The sequence below is a fragment of the Gymnoscopelus braueri genome, assembly GCF_963280865.1.
Source record: "Gymnoscopelus braueri genome assembly, chromosome: 12".
In the NCBI taxonomy this organism is placed as follows: Eukaryota; Metazoa; Chordata; class Actinopteri; order Myctophiformes; family Myctophidae; genus Gymnoscopelus; species Gymnoscopelus braueri.
The window spans coordinates 31,355,367-31,382,506 of NC_137614.1; the positions used below are offsets into that span (position 1 = coordinate 31,355,367).

Here is a 27,140-nt window from a genome sequence, read left to right on the forward strand (position 1 = left end):
TATAAATCAACTAGATTAAGCTATTCTATAGACTATAGATTAACCCAGTAGTATATCAAGTAATTCAAATGAGCTCCAACTTTACCAGCTGCAACATTAAAATGATGAACACATTAATGATCATTAGCCTAATCATAGTCCAATAACATGATATGATTCTGAAATGGTCTGTCTGCATAATAATGACTACTTGATGTTAATAATTTGTTCTGTGGTTTACTTGTAAACAAAGTATTTTTACACTGCAATATTTGCGTAGGCCTACTTCTTCCACTGTCCTACAGTGGCACAATGGGCAGAGTCAGACTCAAAATAAGAGGAATGAATGCATGGCTGCCTGTGATTAATGATTATGACTGAAATTCTTGTAAGCCACTCAACACACACTGATCACAAAGAAGGCTATCAGTATCATAGGTAAGTATTAGTGTTTGATCCCATCAATGAACAAACTCTGAGTCTATAGGACTTGAATAGCTAAACCTGAACATTTGCATAACTCTAACATTTGCTACCATCTTTTGAAAGGATAAATACCTAAAAAGAAAACATATAGGCTACTGTATTTCCGATATCATCTGAACACGATCAAGTCAAATGTGCTTTTAAATACAATATATTATGTATAGGTTAAGCACTCTAGCACTTATACATTATGCATTTAGGCCATAGATGGTCAATGTGACAGTAGCCTCCTATGTGCAGTCAGTCATTGATGATTCACTTGAAACTTCATTGCACAGGCTATAATCACTACTAGTCTCCATGCAGGAGGGACATTCCACAGACCACCGAGAAAATGGCTTTTGAAACAAAAGAATGTTATAAGTAGAACTATAGGCTACTTCTAACACTGATCCTTCGGCAACAGTTTATTTTAAAGTAGACCAGAAGAGTAAAGGTGTGAAAATAAATGATGTGTGTGATGATAACACCAGCCTGTTCCACCAAGACCAGCACTGCGCTTTTACATTATAGCTATATCAGTGGTTCCCAAACCTTTTAGCTCAAGACCCAAAAGAGAAATTAGACATTTTGCCCAGGACCCAGACTAGTGAAAATAGCAGATCTACAATCTCACAACGGGATGCTTATTTATGGAAATTATAACTATTAATTATTATTATTTTTAAAATGAGATATTTACTCGCGTCCCATAAAAATTGGCCAAATGACCCACTGCTTGGGAAACAGTGCACATATAGGCTATTGCTGACCGGTGCGCACTGTCAGTCCAATACAATAGGATAAAAATCGTCTATAGGCCTATGTGCATGAAGAAAATACACATTCACGTAAAGGCTTAATAATCACTAGCCTAACGGTCGGGAAATAAAACAAACTCACTTGAAATGCAGGTACCTTAACGTCGGTGTTAAAACCAGACCGTGGATATACGATCACATTCCTTGGCGCTGCGTCCCCAGAAGTTTGAAAGTAGCCTATACCGCTGATGCCCTGAAAGTTTTCGGTATCCGCACTGTTTATCTTTTCCACGTAAGTTTCCTCTCCGCTTTGATGATGAGGATTTCTCTGCTTCACGTTCTTCTCGATGTCACTCAGCGCAGTTACCTTTTGCAAATCATAGTCTATAATTCCCCGTATAAAAGGAAGGCGGCGGCGCATTGGAAATCGCTCATGTCTCCATAAACAATAATATTATTCTCTGGGAGGCTGATCCACAAATCCATGAGTTGATGAAATCCAGACCGTTTTGAACTTCTTTTTAAGAATGTCTATAGTAGCAGGTGTTCTGTGTGGGACCCCCTCCCTCCGCAGCACTGACTGAATGATACCAAGTTGTGCGTCCCGATCCTCAGTGCCACCCATGTTAAACCTAAACCAGTGGATCCCCCCCCCCCATTAACTACTTAGATGCCGGAGAGAACAGCGCACCACTGTCTGTAGCTTGTCTAGTGGAGGGGTTGCTATGATCTCCTGAAAGCAACCATTTGATGATGTCTATTGTCTAAACAACAATTAAAAGGACTGTAATGCACCTGTACATTTTATTAAGCCAAATCCTCTTTTTTTATTTATTATAATAGGCTATATATTGAGATCTCGGTGAATTGAATACACAGAACCTCAATGGAAATAAGCCCTGGGCTTTTTGGGTTATCCTTTTAGCATTATTTTGTATAAATCTGTGCCACCGTGCCTTTTTTGCAAACTGTTAATAAAGTATTCAATCAATCAATCAATCAATCAGTCAGTCAGTCAATCAATCAATCAATCAATCAATCAATCAATCAATCAATCAGTCAGCCTTGGTGTTTTATTGATACAAAAATGTCCATTGAAATTATATAGGGAATGGGGGGGCTCTGTCTTTGTGCTGTGTAGAATGGCAAGGCAGTCAACAAAAAGCAGCCAGGGTCCCAGAATTCCTGGGATTCCTGGCCGGCAGTTCGGAACTTTGGTGGCACTGGCACAACGCATGAGAATGGCTGGCATTGGAGCACAATCATGGACCTCAGAGTGAGTCTACTCTGACTGACTTCATCTGATTTGGTTTCTATATTTGCTCCACTTATCTCAGCAGCAACACCTGCTGAGGTCTTTCCAGTCTTAACACCACTACCTGCCAACATGATGTGCAGCCATGTATTCCAGGAGAGAATGTGAACGAGATATACACCTGAGACTTAATTGGAAATGTAACAATAGATCTTTGTCAGAATGTAGGCTACGCCATGGGGAGGATGCAGTCTATGAAGCTATGAAAACTATAATGATATTGCCTGGGCTTGAATTCAACATGAAATTGCTGATTGACCCACGCATCGATGGCACAATCTAAAAATGATCTAATTTAAGTGACAAGAACATTTACACAGGGCTGTGACAGCGCCTGACATCCATGTGACAGGGCTGTGACTGTGACAGGGCCTGACCAGATACTGATATCATGGTCAGTATCATGTCAGTATCATGGTCAGTATATAATCTCAGTATCATGTCAGTATCATGTCAGTATCATCATCATGTCAGTATCATGGTCAGTATCATGGTCAGTATCATGTCAGTATCATGGTCAGTATCATGTCAGTATCATGGTCAGTATCATGTCAGTATCACAGTCAGTATCATGGTCAGTATCATGTCAGTATCATGGTCAGTATCATTCATGTAACATAATACTGACATGAGCCATAATGCTGCACATTCTTTGCTGTGCATCTTAAAACTGAACTTTTCCACTGTGAGATGAAACACTACTCACATTGCACACTGCGCTGTAAATGCCCTAAATGTAAAAAATAAAATAATAATAACACTTAAGAAATAAAACAGCTTTGAAATAAATTTGCAGCAGCTAAAACAGCTGCTGAAGAACCTTAGGCAAAATTCCTGCCTGTTTGGTAATGATAGTGTTTGAGGTAGAGAGATAGAATCGGGCATCTGGCTGGTAAAATGATAAATCCATCGTTCTTCAACATGTACAGTAAGTCAGGGAAATAAGAAAGAAGATGTTTTTTTCCCCCTTTATACCAGAGGCTGATACTAGGTCAGCTCTCTGATGATTTAATACTCATAAGCTTTACCATAGAAAAACAACTGCTAATCACACCATATGCACGTCAATCACCATAATCATTGTGCACACACAAGAGAGATAGAGCGATAAAGAGAACAAAAGGGAGAAGAGATAATTGAGTATAGGCTACAATACATAGTACAGTATTACTTTACTGTATCCCCAGAGATGGTGCTAATGATCTGGTATGACCTGCAACTGTGGCCTCCATGTACCGTACAGTATGTGTTTGGTGAAGGTCAACTATTGGTGGTTTTGAATGTTGAAGAGACACATTTTTATCAATCCAGCAGAGGTCACAATGTCAACTCTATTCTGTTACTTAAGAATAAAACCCCAATCTATGTTAGAAAGTCACATGTGTTTTCACCAACAGCTCAGGTTCCTTCTCCGTGGTTCAGGTATGTTTAAGTCTATCCAGAAGAATGGGAGGGTCACTCAACAGTGAGATTATTTTACAATCTTCAATTATGTTCAGGATGGAATGTTCTCAGCCCTCAGGCCAGTACCTGTGGACAAGACCCACTTCCATGTGAGCCCTGGAATTGCTTAGACTTTCTTAGAATCTGACATCGTAAATTGTTAAAACGTACTGCACATGTGAAGTTTTGGGTGTGTTTCCATCTTGCCTATGGACTTAATTTGTGTTCTGAGAAGACATCTGATTATAGCCTCTGAGCATCAGGCATAACAAACAGGTGAATCTGTGCTCGTTATCATCTGTCGGCCCCGAGCATTTCTACTCAAATGTACCCAGCATCAAAAGAAGTGGGAAGTCCTCACCTGTCACAGCACTGGAGGGAACACACTGTAGCCTCCAGAGAGAAGTCTGTCCTGGGAAATGGAAACCAGTCATTGTCCCTGTTCTTTTGTTGTGTTTTCTCCCCGTTACCCTGAAGGCAGTGGGAGGGGTTGCTCACAAGGGATGCACTTGTAGATGACAAAATACTCCTGGCTGGTATACATCAAAAATTCATACACACATAGTGCCTATGGCAAAGAGCTGGAAAACTTCAAACCAATGGCAAGATGTCTAAGATTTCAACATTCAGCAACAAGATTAAATGAAAACTTCCCCTTTAGCGGCTACATGCTATGAGTTTCTGTCTGCAACCCAAAATTCAGGCTGATTTAAAGTGCTATGTTCGGTGTAACTTTCTTCCTGTCACAGGCGCCTTGCCTGAGGCGAATCTGTTAAACCATTTGTGCAGGTTTGAGGAGTGAGTGTGAGTCACGAATAGACGTGAGATGTAGACTTTTCACAGGCTCGTAACACAAAAATGCAGGGCAAAGCATATGTTTTGCTGGCTGGTGAAATACACACAAAAGGAATGCAAAACCCCTCTTAATGGTGCAGAAATGCTGAATATCCTACTTTTTGTTTCCGGAGGTGGTATTCAAATGCTGCTCACTTTTTGTCCAATATCATTAGGTACCTGTGGTACAGTATGTACCGCAATTACACACAAGCACACTATACTGTACAAACACATATACAGTAGGCTATATGCCGTGCATAGACAAACACAGTCAAATAGAACAGTATGATACACAACACAGAAAAACTTTGAGAGTGTAAAAAATGGACGCACAAGGATCCATTCCATTGTTATTGCCACTGACTACACCCTACCCTACACCAGGGATTCCTAAACCTTTTTCACTTTGTGACTCAAAACAGACATTTTGTGTCTCCCTGGGACCCAAACTTAAACAAATACCTTATGAATTAACCACTAGCTTTATTTCAATAATGGTAAAAAAAATAACAGATCTACAAGCTCACATCACTTCACGATGGGTTGTGAGCTTGTAGATCTGCTATTTTAACTATTTTTGACATTTTTTGAAAATTTCTGAAAATGTTTTTAAATTAAAAAATAAAAATAAAAAAGTAGGAAAGGTAAAAAGAAAAGAAAAACTGGATATTTACTTGCGACCCAAAATGGGTAGCAACCCTATGATTGAAAACACCACCCTACACCATACTCACTTTCTAGGCCAGTGCTTCGCCCCTGCAATCAAGGACAGAGAGCGTTCCAGGGAGGAAATGCCTTTCTACTCATCCCCTCCTATTAGCAGCCTGTTTATGGACTGTTGAATGCACCAAACATCAAGCTTCTCGCAGTCTGCAGCGAGGAAGACACCTGTTTGAAGGCTATGGACAGGGGAAGTCAATAGGTAATAAGCACCTGCCACCGTGGGCTGTGTAGGTAGAAATATGAAGGCAGGAGAAGTTTACTGCAGCTAAAAGTATGGCTTTGGTTTCAATAAAACCTATTTGAACCAGGCACAGGTGAGGTCTGGTTTCAAGTTATTATGTGACATAGTGGTTCAGTCAGAAACACCATATTAAAGATTGTTGGTGACAAATGTGGAAGTTGTTACTTCCTAGGAATTCAGGAAAATGCAAACATTAGTTAATAAACACCCTGTTTGTATTATAGCCTGTGGTAAACATAAACACTGATAACAAATACAACGATGCAATTGATATGAAAAACCTGTCAAATTAAATGGAAATGTTTAACACATTTTTTATTATATTTTAATCATTAGCATGCTAGAAACATGCAAGAAACAGAATCTGCATACTATGGGGCCCTTTTGTGTCGTTCCTGTTTTATTTACATTCTGTTTATCAGTGTAAAGTTTACACAACTGAGCCATTAGCACTTTTAATAAACATAGAACAAACATCCCAACAATGAGAAAACATCACCTCCTCGCTGGCTACTTTATCTGATTGTGCAAGTGATCAACTTTCAGACCTTTTTTGTGGGGAAGAACCTGTCAAGATTAGCAATGATTAGCAAATAAAAGGTTAAGGAGCCCAACAAAAGAAATGGAAGGCATGGAAAAGGCTAACAAAGGGCTGGGTATGTCTCTATACACGGAGGAACCACGCAGGGTGAAGGCATTTTACCTGTGGAGAGACACAAAACAAAGAACGACAAGAGAGCAAGACAAATGGGCTTTTATTATACATAACCCACTGAATACCAGCCATGGGGGAGTGGAAACAACGATGGGTTGACCACGGGTGAATGAATTCACAAGCAAAGGCTTTTTACTTCTGAAAGAAGGACACTTTGTGGGAATGTTACTTAGCACCTGCTGTGAAACAGTCACTCTTGGTCATTTTTTAACAGCTTTGCCAAGAGTAAGAGAACTTTATTTCCATGAAACGCTTATTTAGCTGAGAGCAATGTTTTCTGATTATGGACTAATGTTGTTACAACATGTACTTATATCCACAGCAGACATTAGTACACTAAACAATATACTGATTTTGTTCATGCTCTCCCAATGTCTGCATATTTAGTGGTCCATACCAGAGTGAAACACACAATAGACTTGACTCAAATGTGTGGTGGAGTGGACATGAGGGCATAATGGTGTGGATATAATGGGAGTTGTGGCGCTTGAGTGCTCTCTGCAGGATATAAAAGGCATTGCAGAAAACACCCTGCACTGAGCAACTCTCCATTTTGTTTGCTCATTTTTGTTGTCTTATCTTTAGGGTTCTTCTGGATTGAAGTTGGGGTAAGGTGCCAGCCACTTTGCAGGGTGATCCCTGAAAGAATGCAAATGGTATATTAATTTGTGTATCCTGGTGAAAGACAGTTGGTATATACTGTAGGCCTACATCACACAGGTACAAAGCTCTTAATGTCACACATTCAAATCTAGCTCAGGATCTGTGCTGCATACTGTACAGTCTTAATGTGTTTTTTATTTCTTCACTATGTTAGATAAAACAGAATTGCCCTCTTTTGTAGGCCACAATGGACCAACAACAGACAGTAAAACTATAAAATGTGAAATACAGCTTTAATTACTGTTTAACCAGGTGCCAGCTAGTGTGGCCCTCAGTCCAAAATGGGTTACATTCTCTAGAATTAAAGACTCTAGAATAAAGGAACTAGAATTAAAGGTGCTGTAAGTGATATTTGTCTTTGTTAAAACAAAACAAAACAAAAGTTTAAAGTTTAAAGTTCTATGTCAATAATTGGGGTTTTCCTGTCTCTCCAGTTCTTTAATATACGGTCACTCATTTCATCCAATCAGGTGAGAGAAACCATCTATCAGCTTCAATTTTAGTGTTCCAATTCCAATTTTGTTTGCTAATTCTTTGTTGGTTCCCTCACCCTTGGTTTCACGGGTACGGTTTTAAATTGGTTTGCCTCTTGCTTACAGGACAGAACTTTTAATGTGCAGATTGGGAACTGTTCCTCATCCTCAGCCTACATGCGGCATCCCTCAAGGATCAATCTTAGGGCCTTAGGGCCTGTTCTCTCTGTACATGTACGGTACCCCCTTGACGCCATCTTCCAAAAGTACAACATCCCTTACCATTGTTATGCTGACGACACACAATTTTACTTACCAGCTACAACTGACAATACCAGCTCTCTAACAAATCTTTTTAACTGCTTGGAAGTAATCAAAAGCTGGATGGCTGCAAACTACCTCCAGCTGAACAAAAATAAAACTGAGGTAACTATCTTTGGCCCTCCAACCTCAACCGCCGGTCTCTCCCAAGCACTTGGCCCCTCAGTAAAAAAAATTGGTGTCTTCTTTGACACAGCCCTACATTTTAATAAACAAGCCAGTAGTGTCCTAAAGGGCAGTTTTTATCAGCTTAGAACTATAGCCAAGTTGAAACCGATTTTTTGTAATTCCCTATATCTGGGGCTGCCCCAGTCCACCATCCCCCGTCTACAGATTGTTCAAAATGCTGCTGCTAGACTCATTACTGGAACAAAGAAAGAAGAACATATTACCCCTGCGCTAGCACAACTGCACTGGTTACCAGTCAAATTTAGAATTGAGTTTAAAGCTTTGCTCTTTGTTTTTAAAGCTCTCAACGGTCTAGCCCCTCCATACATTTCCGATCTGATAAAAGCACTTAATAGATCATCCACTCAGAAACTTCTTTCAGTTCCCCCAACAAACCTCAAAACCAAAGGTGACCAAAGGTGACTTTCTCTGTAGCCGCACCCATACTTTGGAATAATCTCCCATTCCAGATTAAGACAAGCCCCAGCATTGAGATTTTTAAATCCAAAATAAGACAACCTTTGTTCTCTTGCTTTTAATACAGTTTGAGGTCATTGTCTGTTGTTGTTTGTTGTTGCTTTGTTTCTATTTGTTTCTGTTGTTCTTACTACGTTGCCTTTATTATTGCTTTGTGAATAGACTAAGGTCTATATGTATGTTTGGAAAGCACTTTGGGTCAACTGCTGTTGTTTTTAAATGTGCTATTTACTTTAACAAAAAAGATCACTTACACCCCCTTTAATAAAATACAATATTTTTTGTTATTTCTTAGAAAATACAAGCAGAAACTACATACGGCATGCGCAGCTTGCCCAGCGTTGCCAGGCTTATTGCATTGAAACGTTTTGTGTTCAGGTTTTGGTACACAGCGTTGGCTGGGTTATTGCATGGATGAAATAGGCTCTCTCTCTCTCCCTGATCAAGCTCTGGTCTGACATCACACACAGCAGAAACCGTTGCATAAAGATGTAAAATTTGCGCTGGCATCAACCTTTGCCGAACAATGATGATTTACACCGACGACGGACATATCCATATTTGGAATCCGGGTACACAGAAGAACACCGTTGCTTAACAACGTCTGTTTTAGCTGACATCAGGTAAGTCCATATTTGGACACAGACAAACACCACAACACACAACTTGAACTTTGTATAGTAGGCTAGAGTTCATGTATTACTCATTTAGGATGTGATTCAAATCTGTTCTCAGTATTACACCATAACTTCATCCAACTTATTCCTTGAAACCACACATTCCAATTCCAATTCTGTCTGCTAATATTTTGTTTCATCACAACCAATTTCTCTTTTATATCCTGTATCTTGTATGAGTTCTCTCTCCTGATTGAATGAAATTGGTATCCAGACCTGAAAATGTATTTTCTGCTTAGGCCTACTAAAGAGCTGCTGATACCCTGTTACTGCATGATCAAACACTCTCAAACAATGATTACTCTCCGAATATTGAGCTATTTAACAGAATATTCACATACAACCTTTATATGAATTTAGTACTACTTTGTTCAATATTTCTATACATCTGTATATTTTTGTATTGTCTAATTTGTGAGTTTATATATTTCAAATGCAATTTTGTATGCATTTCCTGTGAAACTCATGAAATGGGCTGTATTACAAACAAACATTTGTTTGCATACCTGTAATATTTCTGCCCTTTCCTTCTCTGGTACTCCGTCTCATCCACTGTCCAAACAGCTCCCTTGCCTCCTTCCACGCGCACAAAACACTTGTGTAGACTCAGATTATGGCGTACAGCATTCTGGGTGGAACAGCGTGCGACAGAAGATGAGAGTGCCACAAAGTCAAGCTTTCCTACAGCTAAACATAATTATAACTGTTTGTAATGGAGTCCAGAAGGCTAAAGAGAATTTCACCTATAGCTGAAAGATACATTTTAACCATATGAGCCCTAGTATCCCTATTCTAGGGCAAATATTCAGCAAACAGCTGAACTACAAGGCATTGTGAGCTTGTAGATCACCTATTTTCAGAGATGATATTTGGTGTAGGGGGTAAAGAGGAGGGGGCCTCATATAGACCCCTGGGGGACTCCAGTTAGCAAAGTATATAGGAGTTAAAGGGATATTTCACTTTAAAAAAAACGTTGGGTCATTTTATCGTCTAATAAGGCTTTTGTGAGCCCCCCAGACCGTTTTTAAGTTGCTTGATTTAGTATTTAGATATTTGATAATCATCAGACACACCCCTTTCCTATACAAACCCATTATAACTTCAAACTTCATTTTTAACATGTTAGATTCATCAAAAACACCCGTCCTTGGTTCTGCTGACTCACCCTGCCCTCCTAATACGTGAGGGGGCCGTGTTTTTTCGATTACTTTTTTCATTTATTTTATTTAACTCATTCACTGCCACTGACGTAAAAAACGTAATTTGTCCCGTTTACCAATCCTGCCACTGACGTAAAAAAAATATTTTTTTTTTTTTTTTTTTTTTTTTAGTTTTTTTTTCAAATTTGACCCAAAGACCAAGGAGATATGATTGTTTAAAGATCTACACTCCCATCCACTTCCTTGTTAACTTAAAACTTAAAAATTCTGTATCTCGGCTCCTGAGTACTTTTTTTTTTAAATGAAAAATCTCTGGCAGTGGGCAAACGCGGTCAGCAATAATTGTGGCAGTGTTTTAAAAATTATTTTGAAATTATTAAAAAAAAATCATTTTCCAAAAAGAATATTTAAAATAAATGAAAAAAGTTATAAAAAAAACACGGCCCCCTCGCGTATTAGGAGGGCAGGGTGAGTCACCAGAACCAAGGACGGGTGTTTTTGATGAATCTAACATGTTTGAAGTTTGAAGTTATAATGGGTTTGTATAGGAAGGGGGCGTGTCTGATAAAATGAATATCAAATATCTAAATACTGAATCAAGCAACTTAAAAACGGTCTGGGGGGCTGACAAAAGCCTGAGTAGACGATAAAATGACCAAAAGTTTTTTTGAAAGTGAAATACCCCTTTAAGTGGCAACATTTTATTTTTACGGATTTTATGCCTCACATTACACATAGTACAGAGGAGAGGAATAGAAAAGTATTAACATTTTATCTGCACAAATCCTGTATGGTGTTCTCTACTCTCTGGCACAAAAAAATTTCAGATGGGGGTCTGCGGCCAAATACATATTAATTTGGGGGTCCTTGACATGAAAAGGTTTGAGTACCAATGCTCTACAGCAAAATGAACAATCTTGTTGTGTCTGCACGTTGAGTCTCCAGGACATCCAGACATTGAATAATGGAAGTAAGAGAGAGACAAACCTTCCAAGTGGCAGTGTTGTGACGGAAGTAGAAGAACATGGTGGTGAACCAGGTATAGATCTCATTCAGCGTCCGCTGCTTGTCTGGAGACTCCAGTATTGACTGTAAAAACATGCACAGTAAAAAAAAAGAATTACTTAACCCTCTGGATTTTACTGTGGAGGGGCAATGGAGCCCTAATTTTACGCTGTAAAATTCTATTTGACTGAGAGGGGTTGCATTTGTACACTCTCTACAAATGTAGCCAAATGGACCAGTAATATTTGTACACTTTCAGGGTTACAAAAAGATAACTGGATTTTACTAAGTACAGGATGAGAACCTTGGTTCATTGGCGGTGGTAAACAGTTAAAAGGACAACTTTACCCATTGTCTTCATATAAGTGGTCCTCACTAATCTAATGCTCATGATTTAAAAAAATCTACTCAGTCTCCCCCAGGAGGGCTGTGGACACCAGGAGGGCTGTGGACAGATGATGTCACTGGTGGATACCAGTGACATCACCCCCAAACATTTCAAATTTGTTTTGATTTTTTTGGGCGGTGAAACCGCCCCTATAAGTGGGGTTGGGACATCGACATTCGCTGCACTGTGATTGGCCACCGTTGTACCCCCCCCACCCATTGTACCCCCCCCCAACCCTGCGCTGTGATTGGCCACCATTGTACCCCCCTAACCCTGCACCGTGATTGGCCAATCACAGTCTATTCAGGACTGTGATTGGCTAGTGAAACATGACACATGTGCATAGCCCTATAAATAGGACTATGCACTTTTAAAAAAAATGTTTTTTTTTAAGTTAGGGGTGTACAATGGTTGGTCCACAATATTACTTTTCTTTAAGTGAACTTCCATCACTGTGATGACCACTGTGACCACACCGACCACTTCACACTGGGTGTGATTTATTAATTAACTTAAGAACAATGGCTTCCATTATAGCATGCTAACTTTCCAGGAATAGAAAGCCTGCAGTTTCTATTAGCTTGGATTCCCCATCGATGATGTCACTGGTAGGCGGGTTTCTGAAATGTCCACAGCCCTCCTCTGAGACACAGACCGAGTAGACAAAAATGGTACCATATTATAATGAGCATTAGTGAGGACCAATTATATGAAAATGGCTGAAGTTGTTCTTTAAGCGATTATAGTTCATTTTATTTTTTAATTTTATTAAAATGTATTATTCCCCACTGATGCCTGTGCTTGCATGCATTCTCGTATCAACACATCCATTCAAATGGGACAAATGCCCTCTATCTTTTCTTTGATAAAGGACAACTCACCCATCTGATCAGGCAGGCGTAGGTGTAGGGAGGTCTAATGTTGTTGTATTTATAACACTCAATACTGGGAACCAGATCTGTGGAGCAATCCAACCACACATATGCCTTCAAATTATTTTCGAATGAATTAATAAAATAAAAATAATGTAAAAAAAAAAAATGCAACATTATAGACACTGAAGAAAAATAGCAGAGAATGTGTTTACACTGCAAAAGCCTGAGTGTTCATTTACCTCTGATTTACCTCAGTAAAGGTACAAAAGACAACATTCAGCTAATAGATGTCGCACTCCACTTCACATCACCATGTTGCATAATATTATTTCCCTGAATCACGCCTATAAGGAAACAGTCATGCATTTTGTAGCATTGTAATGTGTTGGCTTGGCTACCTCCAAGCTTCCCTTAAAGGAGAACTTTCAGATTTTTCAACTTGTGCCCTATTGTTTTGATTATTTGGGAAACATACGAAAGGAAGGAGTGAAAAGTATTGGAACTGGTCCATCTGTTTGCTTCCTCGTGGGTTCACATTCGGTGGGCATTCGGGTAAAAAGTAGCCTATGCCTTTTTACTTTTCAAATATAGGCTTATATTATTTTACTTGTCTGAAAACATTACTCCAGTTGCCAAGGGGAAAAAAAGGACATTCCCCAACAAAAACAGAAGCAATGGATAATGGCTGCTGTCAGGGAAAAGGATAACCACCGTTTCGACAGCAATAGTCTTCCTCCGGGTTTTGACTAAAACAACTTGCCAAAATTATAAAAAATATTATTTCACAATCATGTGGAAACGTGACTACGCACCCTTTTAAAAGCTATGTGGATATATTATTTGTTTTGTCATTTGTCCACCATTTTTTTAAATCAATACCACATTGCAGTGTAGGCTCTGAAGCAACGAGCAGATATAGACAGCACCGAGGTGTTGGTGATGGTGGCATGTGTTACCTGGCAGGAGGTGGGCGGTGCCAGCGTGCCAGTAGTAGGCACGCTGTGCCAACTCATCTGCGTCTTTAGTGGCACAGCGTGGCACTCGGCCCCCATCTGCTGCCTGGGGCTGCGGGAGGAACAGAGCCATGCTGTAGGGCCAGTCCGACGCCAGATTCTGAAGGGGTGGAGGATGGAGAGAGAGAGAGAGAGAGGAGTCACCAAGACTGGGCTAAAGGTAACACAGGTAAAAATCCCTCAGTGTTAATTCAAAGCTGTAGCCCATAAGTTGCTTGTGCTACCCAGGATTTGAACCCAGTTTCTCCTGCACGGGAGACCAAACCAAGATGGAATCCCTGCTTGGCCAGGGGAGATATTGCAGTTGTGAGCTTCAGGCAGTACTACTTGTCAACCAGTAGGTGTCCTACCAGAGTCTACATTTCTCAATGGAAAACAAATATTGCAGATGTTTTAGTTATATTGTATCAACTTACTCTTCCAAGCAGACTGTACATGCTGTCCTCACTAAAAGTTGTTGCAGGCAATGTGCGTTATTTTCAGCTACTAGGTTTTCAGGCCACTATGCAGCCTTCAAATCTTGCGCTGATCAGAGGAATGGTCACAGAGTTATGGCCATTTAAAGTGTTAAACACTGCTGTAGTGCACCTTATGTGTGCAATTTATGTTTTTTTTTTGTGTGACTATATTCCCATGCCAGACCCCGTCACAGTGTTTGTGCCATGTTTGGTGCGGATTGGAGCATCTGTGCGCCTGTGGACCCTGGTGTGACTATTCTCATGGCAGATCCCTGAACAGTGTTTGTGCCAAGTTTGGAGTGGTTTGGAGCAACGGTGCGCCTGTGGCCCCCAGGGGCCCTGTGGTGTGACTATTGTCACATGTTTGGCAAAGACATTTGGCATAAAAGGAAAAAAGGAGGCGACCAATGAATTGTAGACCCCTGGGGGACCCCGGTCAACTGAGGTATATAGGGTTTAAGTGGTTGGTTAACACTAAGGATGTTATTGTAATATATATATAGGAAGACAACGCAATTTTGGTCGATTAAGTTCTTTCAAGCTCAAATGTTCATGCAAAACCCCATTGAGAGCCACAGCTTGAGCATTAAATTGATGAAAACCCAACCTACCACCTCAGTAAATTTGTGTTCAGAGAGCTGCAGATGAAGTTGCATTGCAAAGAGCTTCTGTTTCTCCAGAGTCAGCTAAAAAAGAGAGAGAATGTTCATTAAAGGTTGGACATACTGTAGTGGTACACTGGATTCATTGTCTCCGACAGGCCGAAGGTGTCTGTCCATCTGTGTGTCCGTCTTTGTACAGCTAATCTCAGGCACTGTTGGACCGATCGGTGTGAAACTCACTGTGCACACAAACTCCCTGGAGGCCAGAGCAGAACCTCTGGCCCATTTGTTTTACATCGGCCTGTTATAGCGCCACCAGGAGGTCGATCTTTGCTAAACAATTTTTTTTATCTGAAGCTTACAGTTTGTACATAAGGGACAATATACTCACACAGTGCATCGTTGATGAAGTATAAATCAGGTTTACCTGGCTCTCCATATACTGCACCATATCCTGTTGGACCTTCCACTGAGCAATGCTTTTATCACTATGGCCATGATCCGAATAAAGGTGCCTAGAGACAAGGCAGAGAGCGTTACTATACAAAGGTGCAACAGACACAAGAAAGCACCATACACAGATTATACAACTGTCTTAACAAAGTCTCAACCTCAGCTGTAGACAGCGGATCTGTGAATCAGCAGTCCAATGCATCACATTTGTGATTGTAGTTTATATAAGATAATTAACATTTAAAACCACAGTAACATAATTAGATTTTATTGCGTGTCTGTCTATCACTTACTTCAGAAAGCTGGGGAAATCGTCCAGTGCTGCGTCACAGCCAGGCCAGCGGCAGAGTCCACTCACGAACAAAGCACTGCCACCCCTTGGGTTGCTAAAAGACATGGGATTTGATCAGAACTCACTTGTGCGTTATGACTTTGGCTTTAATGTACAAATTCACTACACAGTTCACTTCATCCTTACAATGACTGGTCAATGTACACATATAGCAATTTTCTCACATTACCCATAACATATATAAAGGCATTACTGTCATTCAGATTGACCCTATGACATAAATAAAAGGGAATTATGTTTGGATTGGGATAGGGTTGAAAATGCACGCAGGCACTCACGCAGGCACTCACGAACACACGTGCACGCGCACGCACACACACACGCACACGCACACGCACACGCACACGCACACACACACACACACACACACACACACCCACACACACACACACACACACACACACACACACACACACACACACACACACACACTCTCTCTCGCTCTCTCTCTCTCTCTCTCTCTCTCTCTCTCTATATATATATATATATATATATATATATATATATATATATTTATCTCATTCTCTCTCTCAAGTCAAGTCAAGTCACCTTTGTATTTGTATAGTGCATTTAAAAACAACAGAAGTTGACCCAAAGTACTTTACATTCACAATAGCACAATCTCTCACTCTCTCTTGCAGGTGAAACTTTAACTAATAGGACAGATTTTGTCCATCATGGTAAAACTATAGTCTACTGCCATCTTTTAATGCTCCTACAGTTTGAGGTGGGGTGTAAATGGACAGAATTCAGTCACCAGTCCTGAGGCCTGGTCTTCCCAGGGCTCTGCTTTGGACTGCCTGTTCTCGGTGGGGAGGAGTAAAGAGTGTGTCTGGGAGCAGGGCCAGGGTGTGGGGGTGATGACTGCGAATGCTGGCCTGAGCTTCTTTCCACCTTGCATGGGGAAACAGGCTGAGATGAACCGTTCTCTGCAAGAGTGGAAGGGATGGCAACATGGTTGGCGTTACAGTACTGTAACTCTGGCATCAACAATACTGTACATCAAATTGTTGTAACCAAAAAACAAGTGTTATGTGTTGTCATCACACACTCCTAGCATCGTGGAAGTGACAGTTGAATTCAATATGCAGAAAAATCTAAAAGAATGGATGGCTTTCTTCAACCTAATACCCAACCTAAATTCTCAGCTGATTCATCAGTTGGCACAATTTTTCTATGCACAAATGTGTGAATAATTTAGATAAGACATAGATGGACATGCCCCAAACATGACAGCTGATGATGTTCTAGGGTTCATGCCATTTCTTCTAATTCCGCACTCTGGATAAGAACATCAGCTAAATTCCTAGATTTGACATTTTAAATTGTGATGTGATATATGAATACATTTTCATATATCTCAGGATTGCATTAACACAATGTGTTACTGCATAAATTATTTCTGTGTTATTTCTTATCAATGGTCTGTACCAAGTTGTAGTCTATGGATGGCCGGGGTCCCCTGACGCAGTACAGAGGGTCTGTGTTGGTACTGCAGGCTTGGAGATCGATCCAGGGGGGCCTGTCTTCTCCCTTCCACATTATTCCAGCCCTGTGAAGGAATAATAGCGATATTGAGCTACAAAAGAGCATAGCAGTTTGTGCAACATGGCGAATGGCCTGTTTAGCACATTATTATGCTACTATACAATGGATTAATATTTATTACGTGTGGCTTGGTTGAACGCATGGCATTCTGCTGTCTGTTATTTCTCGATAGCGGACCGCTGCTATGAATAAAACACCATTGTATGGATGTAGTTCTGATCAACAGATTGTGCACCTAGATCATATCAATCTTCAGAAAGGAGTCCAAAAACGTATGTTGCTAATCAGCTCATTCGCAAGTTCGCAACACCTCGTAAATGTAGAATATAATGACTTTTTGTGTAAGGAAGGATTTAAATCCCCTTTAAATCAATAAAATCCTTTTTGTTGTTATATTTTTTATCAAATTATTGTTTAACCACTTAAACCGTACACACTGATCTGCTATTTTCGCCGAATGTTTGCCCCAGAATAGGGACAAGGGTGCTGCATAATATGCAGGATAATAAACACCGACAAGGGTCCTACATCACCCTGGGGTTTATTTTTCAATAATGATCGCACCCCTGTTCATTATCCCTTACATATAGTTATCACAATTATATAATATATATACATATTAGCAAACATGAGGGTTTGAGTTGTTGGGTGGGTGTACAGTAGATGTGTCATGTGTGTGTTTAGGTCCATGACACCTCCACAAAATCATCTAATCTGATGCCCCAAAACACCCCCCCATCACACCCATGCACCATTATCAACAGTCAAACCTAACCCACCACATTACCCTATAACATTGCCTCTCCACTTAGGCTTGGAAACAATTAGTACAAGATATCAAACAAACAAGGCCTTCGTAACAAACAAAATAGCTATAAATACACAATAGCGGTGATGATTCAGTCTCGGGGCTAATGGCAACAGACCATTGAACACTGCCGTGGGTTGCTAGGGGCGGTGGAAACAAGAGAGGCTGCTCCGCTCCTTACACCCAGACCAAAGTGGTTTGAAACTACCAACATTTCCATCCGTAGAGCCTTGCACTACCACTAGTGGGGCTAAAATTGTAAACCACATGAACTCTAGTCTAGTGTCCATATTCTGGGTCAAACTTCCGGTGAAAAGCAGATCTACAAGCTACAGTATTTTCTGCCTACGATATTTATTGTAGAGTGAAAGCAGGGTGGCCTGTTAGACCCCTGGGGGACTTTGTTCAACTAAGCATACAGTTTAAGTGGGTAAAGAATGGAATATTTAAAATTTAAGAAGCCAATAGAGGAAAGACCATAGGGTCAATCCTGCAAAGTGCCTATTGGATAACATAGCATTTGTGCAGCATACATCTAAATAAAATGCATAGCTTCTGTGAGCAAGAATATACAACTGAATAATATAACTAGCTCTATCTAAATAAGCAACAAGTAAGGGTTCATTTGGTTCCATTTGTACACTTTCTGTGTTAAGTTAACACTGAGGATATTACTGTGAACAGACACAGTGGAGACTTCAGTGGAGTCTGAAGAGCTGAGTTTTCTGACTGCGGCGGGAAAAATGCAAACCTTGCTAGTTTTTTTCTTTCAAGGAGTAAAATTGTTTTAGTACAATGTGACTGACTGACCCAATTTGTCTTAGCTAGAACGCATCCATTGCAATGTAAATTTGCTGAAACGATAAATGATGCAGCAATAACTCTCAGAGTTACAAATGGATACGTTAACAGAGAAGATTTTACTGTGTAGGGTATCTCTATTCCGTATTCCTACTGTATCAATAAAAGTCAAATGAACACAGAAGACTGCCTACTCTCCAGTAAATAAGACAGCTACTTTGGGAATCAAATATATTTTACACTGCACTTCATATTTCATATATTGAGTATTTATTTAGTTTGCTTTTTTTCTTCTTCAGTTTTATCTAAAGCACTTGGTAAATTAGTTTTAGATACATGCTAAAAACATAACCTTTATCTTATCAGCTCTCTAGTAAACAAAAAATACATTTTCAGGTTGAGATACCAATTTCATTTAAATACAGGATACAGGATAAACAAGTGAAAGTGGGATTGCATATAACCGTCATATTGAAACCCCCCCCCGTTGGTGGAAGTCATAGCTATGACTAATACACCAAACCAACCTAAGCTTGAAGCAGTGAATCATACCTTGCTTCTGGAAGGTGGAGGTGAAACCTGGGATTGTCGAGCCTGGGAAGGAGGACAGGACCACTCTGGCTGCTCTGCTGTCTTGTCACTTTGCTGTTGCGCTTTGTGCTGATGTCCACTCCTCCTCCGCTCACATCTCAACTTCTCGCTGGCAGTCTCTGGCATCCCTAGAATGGCAGAAAGGAGAGGGTAGTGGTTCAGACTTGTGCTGAGCTCAAAGCAATAGGGCAGGTTTTTAAAGAACCCCCTCCAGTTCTTTAAAATACGGAGGAATGTTTTAGCGTGCAGTTCTTGAAATTGCACATTTTCTGCTGATTTATACCATGAAAAAGATCCATATATTCCTGTCCAAAAATGACAACAGGTTGTCGCGGCTACTGGGTACTGGTAAAGCTACAGTAGAAAGAAGAAATACATAAAAGTATACAAACTTCAATAAACTATAAAAGAAAATAGATGGGAGGACCCAATGGGCAAATCTGCGCGGCATAAATAAAGAAGGAGTGCCATATGCATCTTCATTACAGCAGCATTGCAGTATTTAGACAGAATGTGTAGACTGGTGATTCTCAAAGTGAGGTCCAGAGAACGTCACTGCGTTGTGTGCGTGTAGATGTGCTATTATGACTATATTTGAAATTTTGTGCCTGCATGACATGCACAAAATAGGGATGGCAGGTTGAAAGTGCTTAATTTCACAATAATTTCACCAGCTACGGTAATCCAATGAGAACATTTATAAGACTGACTATTCAGAAGGTTTCTTTCTCTTCCCCAACAGTATGAGACTATACTGAATTATTAAATTATACAACTGTCTAAAGTAAACTATAGACAGCAGAATTCTGTACTTAATCTAAACAACCAAGATCTTCTCTTATCGGGGTCTATGGCACCCAATCTTTTAAAATGGGGCGATAGACAATACAATAATATTCCCATACTGTAGATCCAACAAGATAAGTCTAATTTGGTAAAATCTGAGACTCTAAATAGAAACACTGGAGTTCAAATGCTGTTGGGCCTGATGCAAATGTTGTGGTTGGGCACAGGTGCAAACTTTCGCTGCACTTAAAAAGGAGCATGCACGCATGCGCGCGCGCACGCACGCACGCGCACACACACACACACGCACGCACGCGCACACACACACACACACACACACACACACACACACACACACACACACACACACACACACACACACACACACACACACACACACACACACACACACACACACACACACACACACACACACACACACACACACACACACACACACACACACACACACACACACACACACACAGACACAGACAGATCGCTCAGATAGCATCACAGGCATCTGACTAAACACAACAGTGGGAAGAACAGGGGTTGCTGTGCTTGCATCACTGCACATGGTTCTATGCAACTTGCACGCACTAGGATTAGCATATATCGTATAGATGCAAAAAAATGATGTACTATGTGAAAAGAATGTAATAAATAAACAAACTGCATCATTCGTTCCTGTGCCACCATTGATTCCCAGTCAGTTTATCACATGAAATGTACTATTTTAATTTAGTCTCTTATAATTTAAATAACTTATGAACAGCTGCTCCTCGTGAAGCAAGTAAAGACCTTCCCGATGTTGGCTAAAACGTATGTTCATTGATATGGGTCGTTAAATGCTATTATACATATTGATAACCACAGTTATGTGGCATAATAATGAGTTGTGCATTTTCTTAGAATATACCCAAATGTATTCTTTGAGCGAAGTGGCATTACAAATTATCAGCCCTTGTTTTCAACTCTGTACTTGAGGCCAGGAAGAGAAGCATGCAATTTCACAGTAAACAAACAGAGGTTTGGAAACAACCACTAAGTATGCAAATGAACCACCCACAGAAAAAGAAAGAGAAAGCATTGAAGCAGTTTGTGGCTTCTCATTTTGGTCTCTATCTCCTGCAACTTCGGTCTTATCTCTCAATAAAAGCATCCTTTGAATGTCAAAGCATTCATTTTAACGCAAGAATCCTATTCTTGCATTTCAATGCCTGTGGATGAAAGCACCACAAATTGTTAGAATGCAATCATGGAGACGTTGATTAGATCATTTTATTCTATTTGACATTGCTGCATGTACTAAATAAGAGTTAGAGAGGGTGAATGAGCTCCAACAACTGACAACATGTCCCTGAACCCATATTGAGTCTATCACCTGGACTATAGCGTATACAGTAGGAAAATTAGTGGACCCTTAACCACACAAACTTTAGCATCCCTATTCTGGGCATATCATAATAAGCAAACATTCGGTCAACAAAGTTTTTAGGGTTTTAGAGGTTAAGTTTACACTTTCAGTTAAAAGGATATTTTGGATTTTACTGTGTAGAGGGTTGGAAGGATCTAGACCTAGGATGTTGAAACGGCGGTTCCGGAGGATCAGTAATGAAGCATTGCTCTCAATGTTTTGTTTTGTTTTGTTTGTACAGTCAACATATGGTTTACCACTAATACACAAAGTAAAAAGTTTCACTTTGGATTTGCACACATTACTGTGTGGAAACTTGCTGAGGCGTAATATGGGTGCCTCTAATATTATGTGGGTTTTATTACTCACAAACTTCCATATCTGAAAATATCTGATATGGAAGTGTGTGTGTGTGTGTGTGTGTGTGTGTGTGTGTGGGGGGGGGGGGGGGTAACCTTATAATAACCTAAATAACAATAGCTTGAACAAGAAATTTACACTTCACATATATTTCAAAGACATGTTTTTACTTTTATGAAAATAAACTGAGTTATGCGATCATTAACCAGAGACGGTCGTAGCAGGAGTAACAATCCACTTTCCAATATGTTTAGTTAAATAAATTGGCAAAGAGGAGGCATTTGGTGCATCCTGAAGGATTCTAAAAAAAAATCATATTGTTAGATTGAAACATTTGACCAAAACTTGTACACTAAGTACTAAGAGCTAAGACAGACAGAATGTTCTTTATTCATTACCATGGAATAATGCGTGTAGGACTGTCATGATCATGACATTTTACTTGACAATTAATTGTCATACAAGAAATTGTGATTAACAATTGAATTGTCTTTTTGGCATTGAACATTGGAACATATGAATAAGATTTTCATTTCTGTTTGTCTTTAAGGCTATGTAAACAATAATTGCACAGGGCAGATATGACATAACTAAAATATATAAAACAATGACTAAATTAAAAAAATTCTAAATATTTGAAACATAGTGGAAATAGCTGATCTACAAGCTCACAACGCGTCACATTGCGACCACCGTAGATTTACTATTTCTGGAAAATATTTCAAAATGTATGAACATTTTTCAACATAAATACAATTATGACGATTATGCATTATAATTGTGATTATGTAAAATAACTGCGATTAAGCAATAATTGTGATAGGTGTAATTACAAGTAGGTAAATCCTACTGAAAGACGACGTTGGGACATATTAGTCACAGCTATAAATGGAAGATTCATGTCAATGAGACCTGTGTGGGATATGTGTTACTAACAACATTTCCTCACGCAAATCTCAAATCACAGCACATAATAACACATCATTTGTTAGGATTTGCTTTCATTCCACAATACTCCGTTCACTACAGTACTCAGTGCTTTGCTGTGAATGTTAAAGGAATAGTTCACCCAAAGAATGACTTTTTTTCCCGATCAATTACACACCCCATGAAGCCTTGAATTCATGGATATTTTTTTTGTTTTTGACGCATTCCTGAGCCAATAATTTGATGACCGGTTGTATTTCAGGTAGGAGACTCAACGAGACACCTTTGATTCGCCTACCGGATCTATTAGTATCTTTCCACGGTCATCAAATTATTGTCTCTGTATGCGACAAATCTTTTTTGAGGTGAACTACTCCTTTAAGGAATAGTCACTAGAAAATACTGTCTCGTTGTAGGCCTACAGATCAAACATCCAAGGCTGCTTACTAACAACGTTGTTCCCATATGTGGTTTCATAGTTAGTTGTTGGTAGTGTACCGAAAAACAATACTTCTGTTATGGGCTTTTATGTGGCAAAGTATGTAGACAAATCACGGCTTACTGTGTATTTATGCCAATACACTGAAACCACAACTTAGACTTTATCATTACGATTTAGGTATTTAATCGACACACTTATCCGGAGTGACAGACTGTATAGTGCAAAATGACACGAACCCTATAGTCAACAAACGACAGGGTAAATGGTCACATACTTTAAGTAGAGTGCAAAGAAAAACATCAATATACAATTTAGGAATTTAGCAGACGCTCTTATACAGAGCAAATTTCAAGTGCAACATTGTAATAAGCAGAGTAAGCACGAGCTCTAGTCAATAAATAACAAGGTAAATAGTCACATAAGTGGAGTGCCGAGAGACAATGTAGTGCCTTGAAGAAGCTTGGATGTCAGGTAAACAATACACCTAGCATCTTTCTGAACAACATGCTGTCTAAATCACATTCTTAACATGTGTGGTCGAGAAAAACTAATCTAAGAAACAAAACAAGAGAACAAGTAATCAAGATATCTGCATAGAAAACTAGCTCCAAGAAGGGATACAAGGACAACATTTTTGAGTATGGTACCAAGTAACTAGAACACCAGGCAAACATCAAACCTGACATTTGTCTAAAACAACATGTGATCTAAATAACATTCTTAGCATTTCAGGTCAAGCAAACAATATATGTCTATCTAAATAACATAACATATTTGAAGAAGTAACCAACATGCATAGTATAACTAGCATCTATTGAAAACATAACCAATTGACAAAGCATAGCATTTATGTAATAATTGCTATTATTAATTAAAATTTTTTTTTTAATGCTTCACTTTGATTTGAGCTACTTTGTCTCAGGGAGCAAAAACATATGTTATCATAAGCTCAGACCTTATTGGTCAATTTTGACACTCTCGGGTTAATTAACACTGCTGCGTGCACATTATTGCAAGTGGTTTACAGCAATATTTTTTGTTCTGTTAACAAAGCTGAAATCAGGATCCTTTGGATCTTGGACGTAGTATAAAATATATGTGATTCGCTCAAAGAATATGAAATGCAATACAGTAACTGATGCTTTTCTTCCTGACTAAATCAGGATTATTTACAGTCGCTCTATCTTCACTACTAAGTATACAGGTCAGTTTTATTCATTTCAATTAAACAATTATATCATTCACAACAACAATTACAGTGTTGCATAGCACTACAAGACAGCAGACTTTCAAATAACAATTCCTTAAAAAACATATTTTGTAATTTCATAACTGTAGGTAATAGAAAAATAAGGATTAGCTACCACATGCATGCCTGTGCTTTGTTTTTTCTCTTATATTGAATATTATCTACTTACATATAACCAGTGGTGTAAAGTAACTAATTACATTTACTCAAGTAGTGTACTTAAGTACAATGTTGAGGTACTTTTACTTTATTGGAGTATTTCCAATTTTCAGTACTTTTACTTCTACTCCACTACATCTCAGAGGCAAATATTGTACTTTTTACTCTACCACAATTATTTGAAAACTTGAGTTACTAGTTACTTTTTAGATTTAGATTATTATTACAAAACATACATTAATTACTTCAGCTCTATATAAATTTTCGCCATTCGAAAATAGCTGATCTACAAGCTCACAATGCGTCGCGATGTGACGCATTGTGAGCTTATCTGCTATTTTAAACATTTAAAAAGTTGTGAATTAGGACATTTTGCATAATGAGTACTTTCTACTTTTGGTACTTTAAGTACATTTTGATACCAATACTTTTGCACTTTTACTCAAGTAAATTTTGAATTCCGGACTTTTACTTCTACTACTACTTCTACATTGCAGTATTGATACTTTTACTTAAGTAAAACATTTGAGTACTTTTTCCACCACTGCATCTAACTCACAATGTTTCAAGCTTATGATGAATGTTCCAAATTAATGAATGATATGCAAGCTGGATGGGTGGGTTGTCCTTACCTTGTACCCTCTGTGCAGTGCACACCTTGATGTCTTCTCTCTTCCTGTTCTTCCTGCAAACTGATACTTCAAAATGGAAAAGCACACAAATATACAGAGGGGGTTATTTCACAGGAAACGTGTTAAGAGGCATAACCAGAAATCACCATTTATACCAGGAAGGAAACAAATCGGAACTACCTCTTTGCCAAAAAAAAGTGCAATGGCAATTGCAATGACAATTTCAAATTAAAATCTCTAAATATATCAAATAAGTGTATAATAAATTGTCCTTTTGTTTGTATTGTATCTATCTTAAGCACTTACAATCCAATGAGGGTCCTGTTACTCATGCAAAAGAAAAAAAGAAAAGAAGAATCACTTTTACAGCAAGCTCCATCATTCGCACTCGCAGTTTTCAGGAAAAATGTTAGAGAGCAAAAGAGAAAAACTACATAGGAAAAATTATAATAATCATCTTATAATCACCCAAAACAAATCATGGTTTTTTAATATATTTTCTTGAAACCCAGTTATGTGGAATTATTACACAACATTAAGCAGTAAAAGCAAATTAAATCCTAATAACTTCTGACCTTAACCACTTAAAGGAGTAGATCACCAAAATTAAATCTTTATTTTCCATCAATTAAACATCCCATGAAGCCTTGAATTCATGGAGATTTTTTAGTTTTTGTCACATTCCTAAGCCAATAATTTGATGACCAGCGGAGAAAAAATCTCTATGAATTCAAGGCTTCATGGTGTGTGTAATTGATAGAAAATAAGATTTTGTTTTGGATGAACTACTCCTTTAAAGCCTCACTTTGTAATAAAATAAACTTTTGTAATTTTGTATGTTAACAATACAATATAACTTATACAATGGGGGGGGGGTTCTCCCTGCTCTTCTATTGAGACATTTAGATTGTGTCAAAGGTCACGTCTCACCTAGACACAGGATCTGACACAAATTTTGACCTGATGGTCAAGATTCAATGTATCCCCCGAGCAAGCAGGCAGGCTCTATTAGCTCAATGGTAAAAATGTCAGCACTTAAGCAGGAAACCAGGTTCAAATATGGGGTAGAAGAGGAAAGAAAGTTACATAGTGCTGCTTTAGGGCGTTCTCCCACCAAAACATGGTCGGCTGCTGTTAAACGCAGGTTGTACGCGGCCACAGTTTTTTGCAGCCAGCAGATTCTAAAAAACGGGAGTGACGCGCCTGTCACTCACTTTCAAGACAGTCCCCGTAGCCCGCACCATAGCCCGCACCGCCTTCTGCCTTGAGCACCATGGTGCTTCCTGAGTCTTCGGACAGTCCGCCTTTGACTCACCCGATTGGACAGAAGGGGAAATTCAGCTCCTGCGTCTGCCTCCAGCAGAAATGGACAAGTCGTGTAGAGCGGATAAACGCAAGGTCTGCGCGACATGCGGAAAGATCCGCTCTTGCGTGAATCCACGCATTTACATTGACAAAGCATTGGCAGATTCCGCCCCAGAGGTAAAATAAAAGTGCGGTGGGAGCGCGCCCTAGCCTTATTCATAAATAGCCAAAACAACCAATCTACAAGTTCACAACAAATGCAATGCGTTTTTATCTTGGGGTAATTTTTCATTTTTTTTTAATGCTTGAACATATTCTCTCTAATGAAATTCCCAAAATAATTTAATAAGTAATTTAATAAGTGCCCATACCCTAATAATAATAATGTATTTAATATTTTTATTGTATTCAATTTTTTTCATTTTCCAAAAAAAATATTTAAAATAAATGAAAAAGGTTATCGAAAAAGCACGGCCCCCTCACGTATTAGAAGGGCAGGGTGAGTCACCAGAACCAAGGACGGGTGTTTTTGATGAATCTAACATGTT

General features: G+C 39.2%; 2 protein-coding genes across 3 annotated transcripts in view; both read right to left on the minus strand.

Annotated features, from left to right (window-relative positions):
* Positions 1-1,785, minus strand: part of sema3gb (sema domain, immunoglobulin domain (Ig), short basic domain, secreted, (semaphorin) 3Gb) — a 48,485-nt gene extending 46,700 nt beyond the window's left edge. Inside the window, exon 1 of one of the 2 annotated variants that reach the window (XM_080445845.1) lies at positions 1,363-1,785. The gene's annotated coding sequence lies outside the window, so the exon portion shown is untranslated. Of the gene's footprint in view, positions 1-1,347 lie in introns of both variants that reach the window. The other variant, XM_080445844.1, reaches the window with a different exon arrangement.
* Positions 1,786-6,503: 4,718 nt separating this feature from the next.
* Positions 6,504-25,389, minus strand: foxp3b (forkhead box P3b). Its single transcript, XM_080444737.1, has 12 exons — positions 25,288-25,389; positions 19,274-19,440; positions 16,996-17,116; positions 16,322-16,493; positions 15,506-15,598; positions 15,187-15,274; positions 14,769-14,843; positions 13,643-13,799; positions 12,693-12,769; positions 11,406-11,507; positions 9,765-9,886; positions 6,504-7,118 (listed from the first exon to the last, which is right to left on the minus strand). Exons 2-12 carry the CDS (start codon positions 19,436-19,438, stop codon positions 7,061-7,063), a joined length of 1,230 nt encoding a protein of 409 aa, XP_080300863.1. The 5' UTR covers positions 19,439-19,440; positions 25,288-25,389; the 3' UTR covers positions 6,504-7,060.
* Between the last annotated feature and the right edge of the window lie 1,751 nt (positions 25,390-27,140).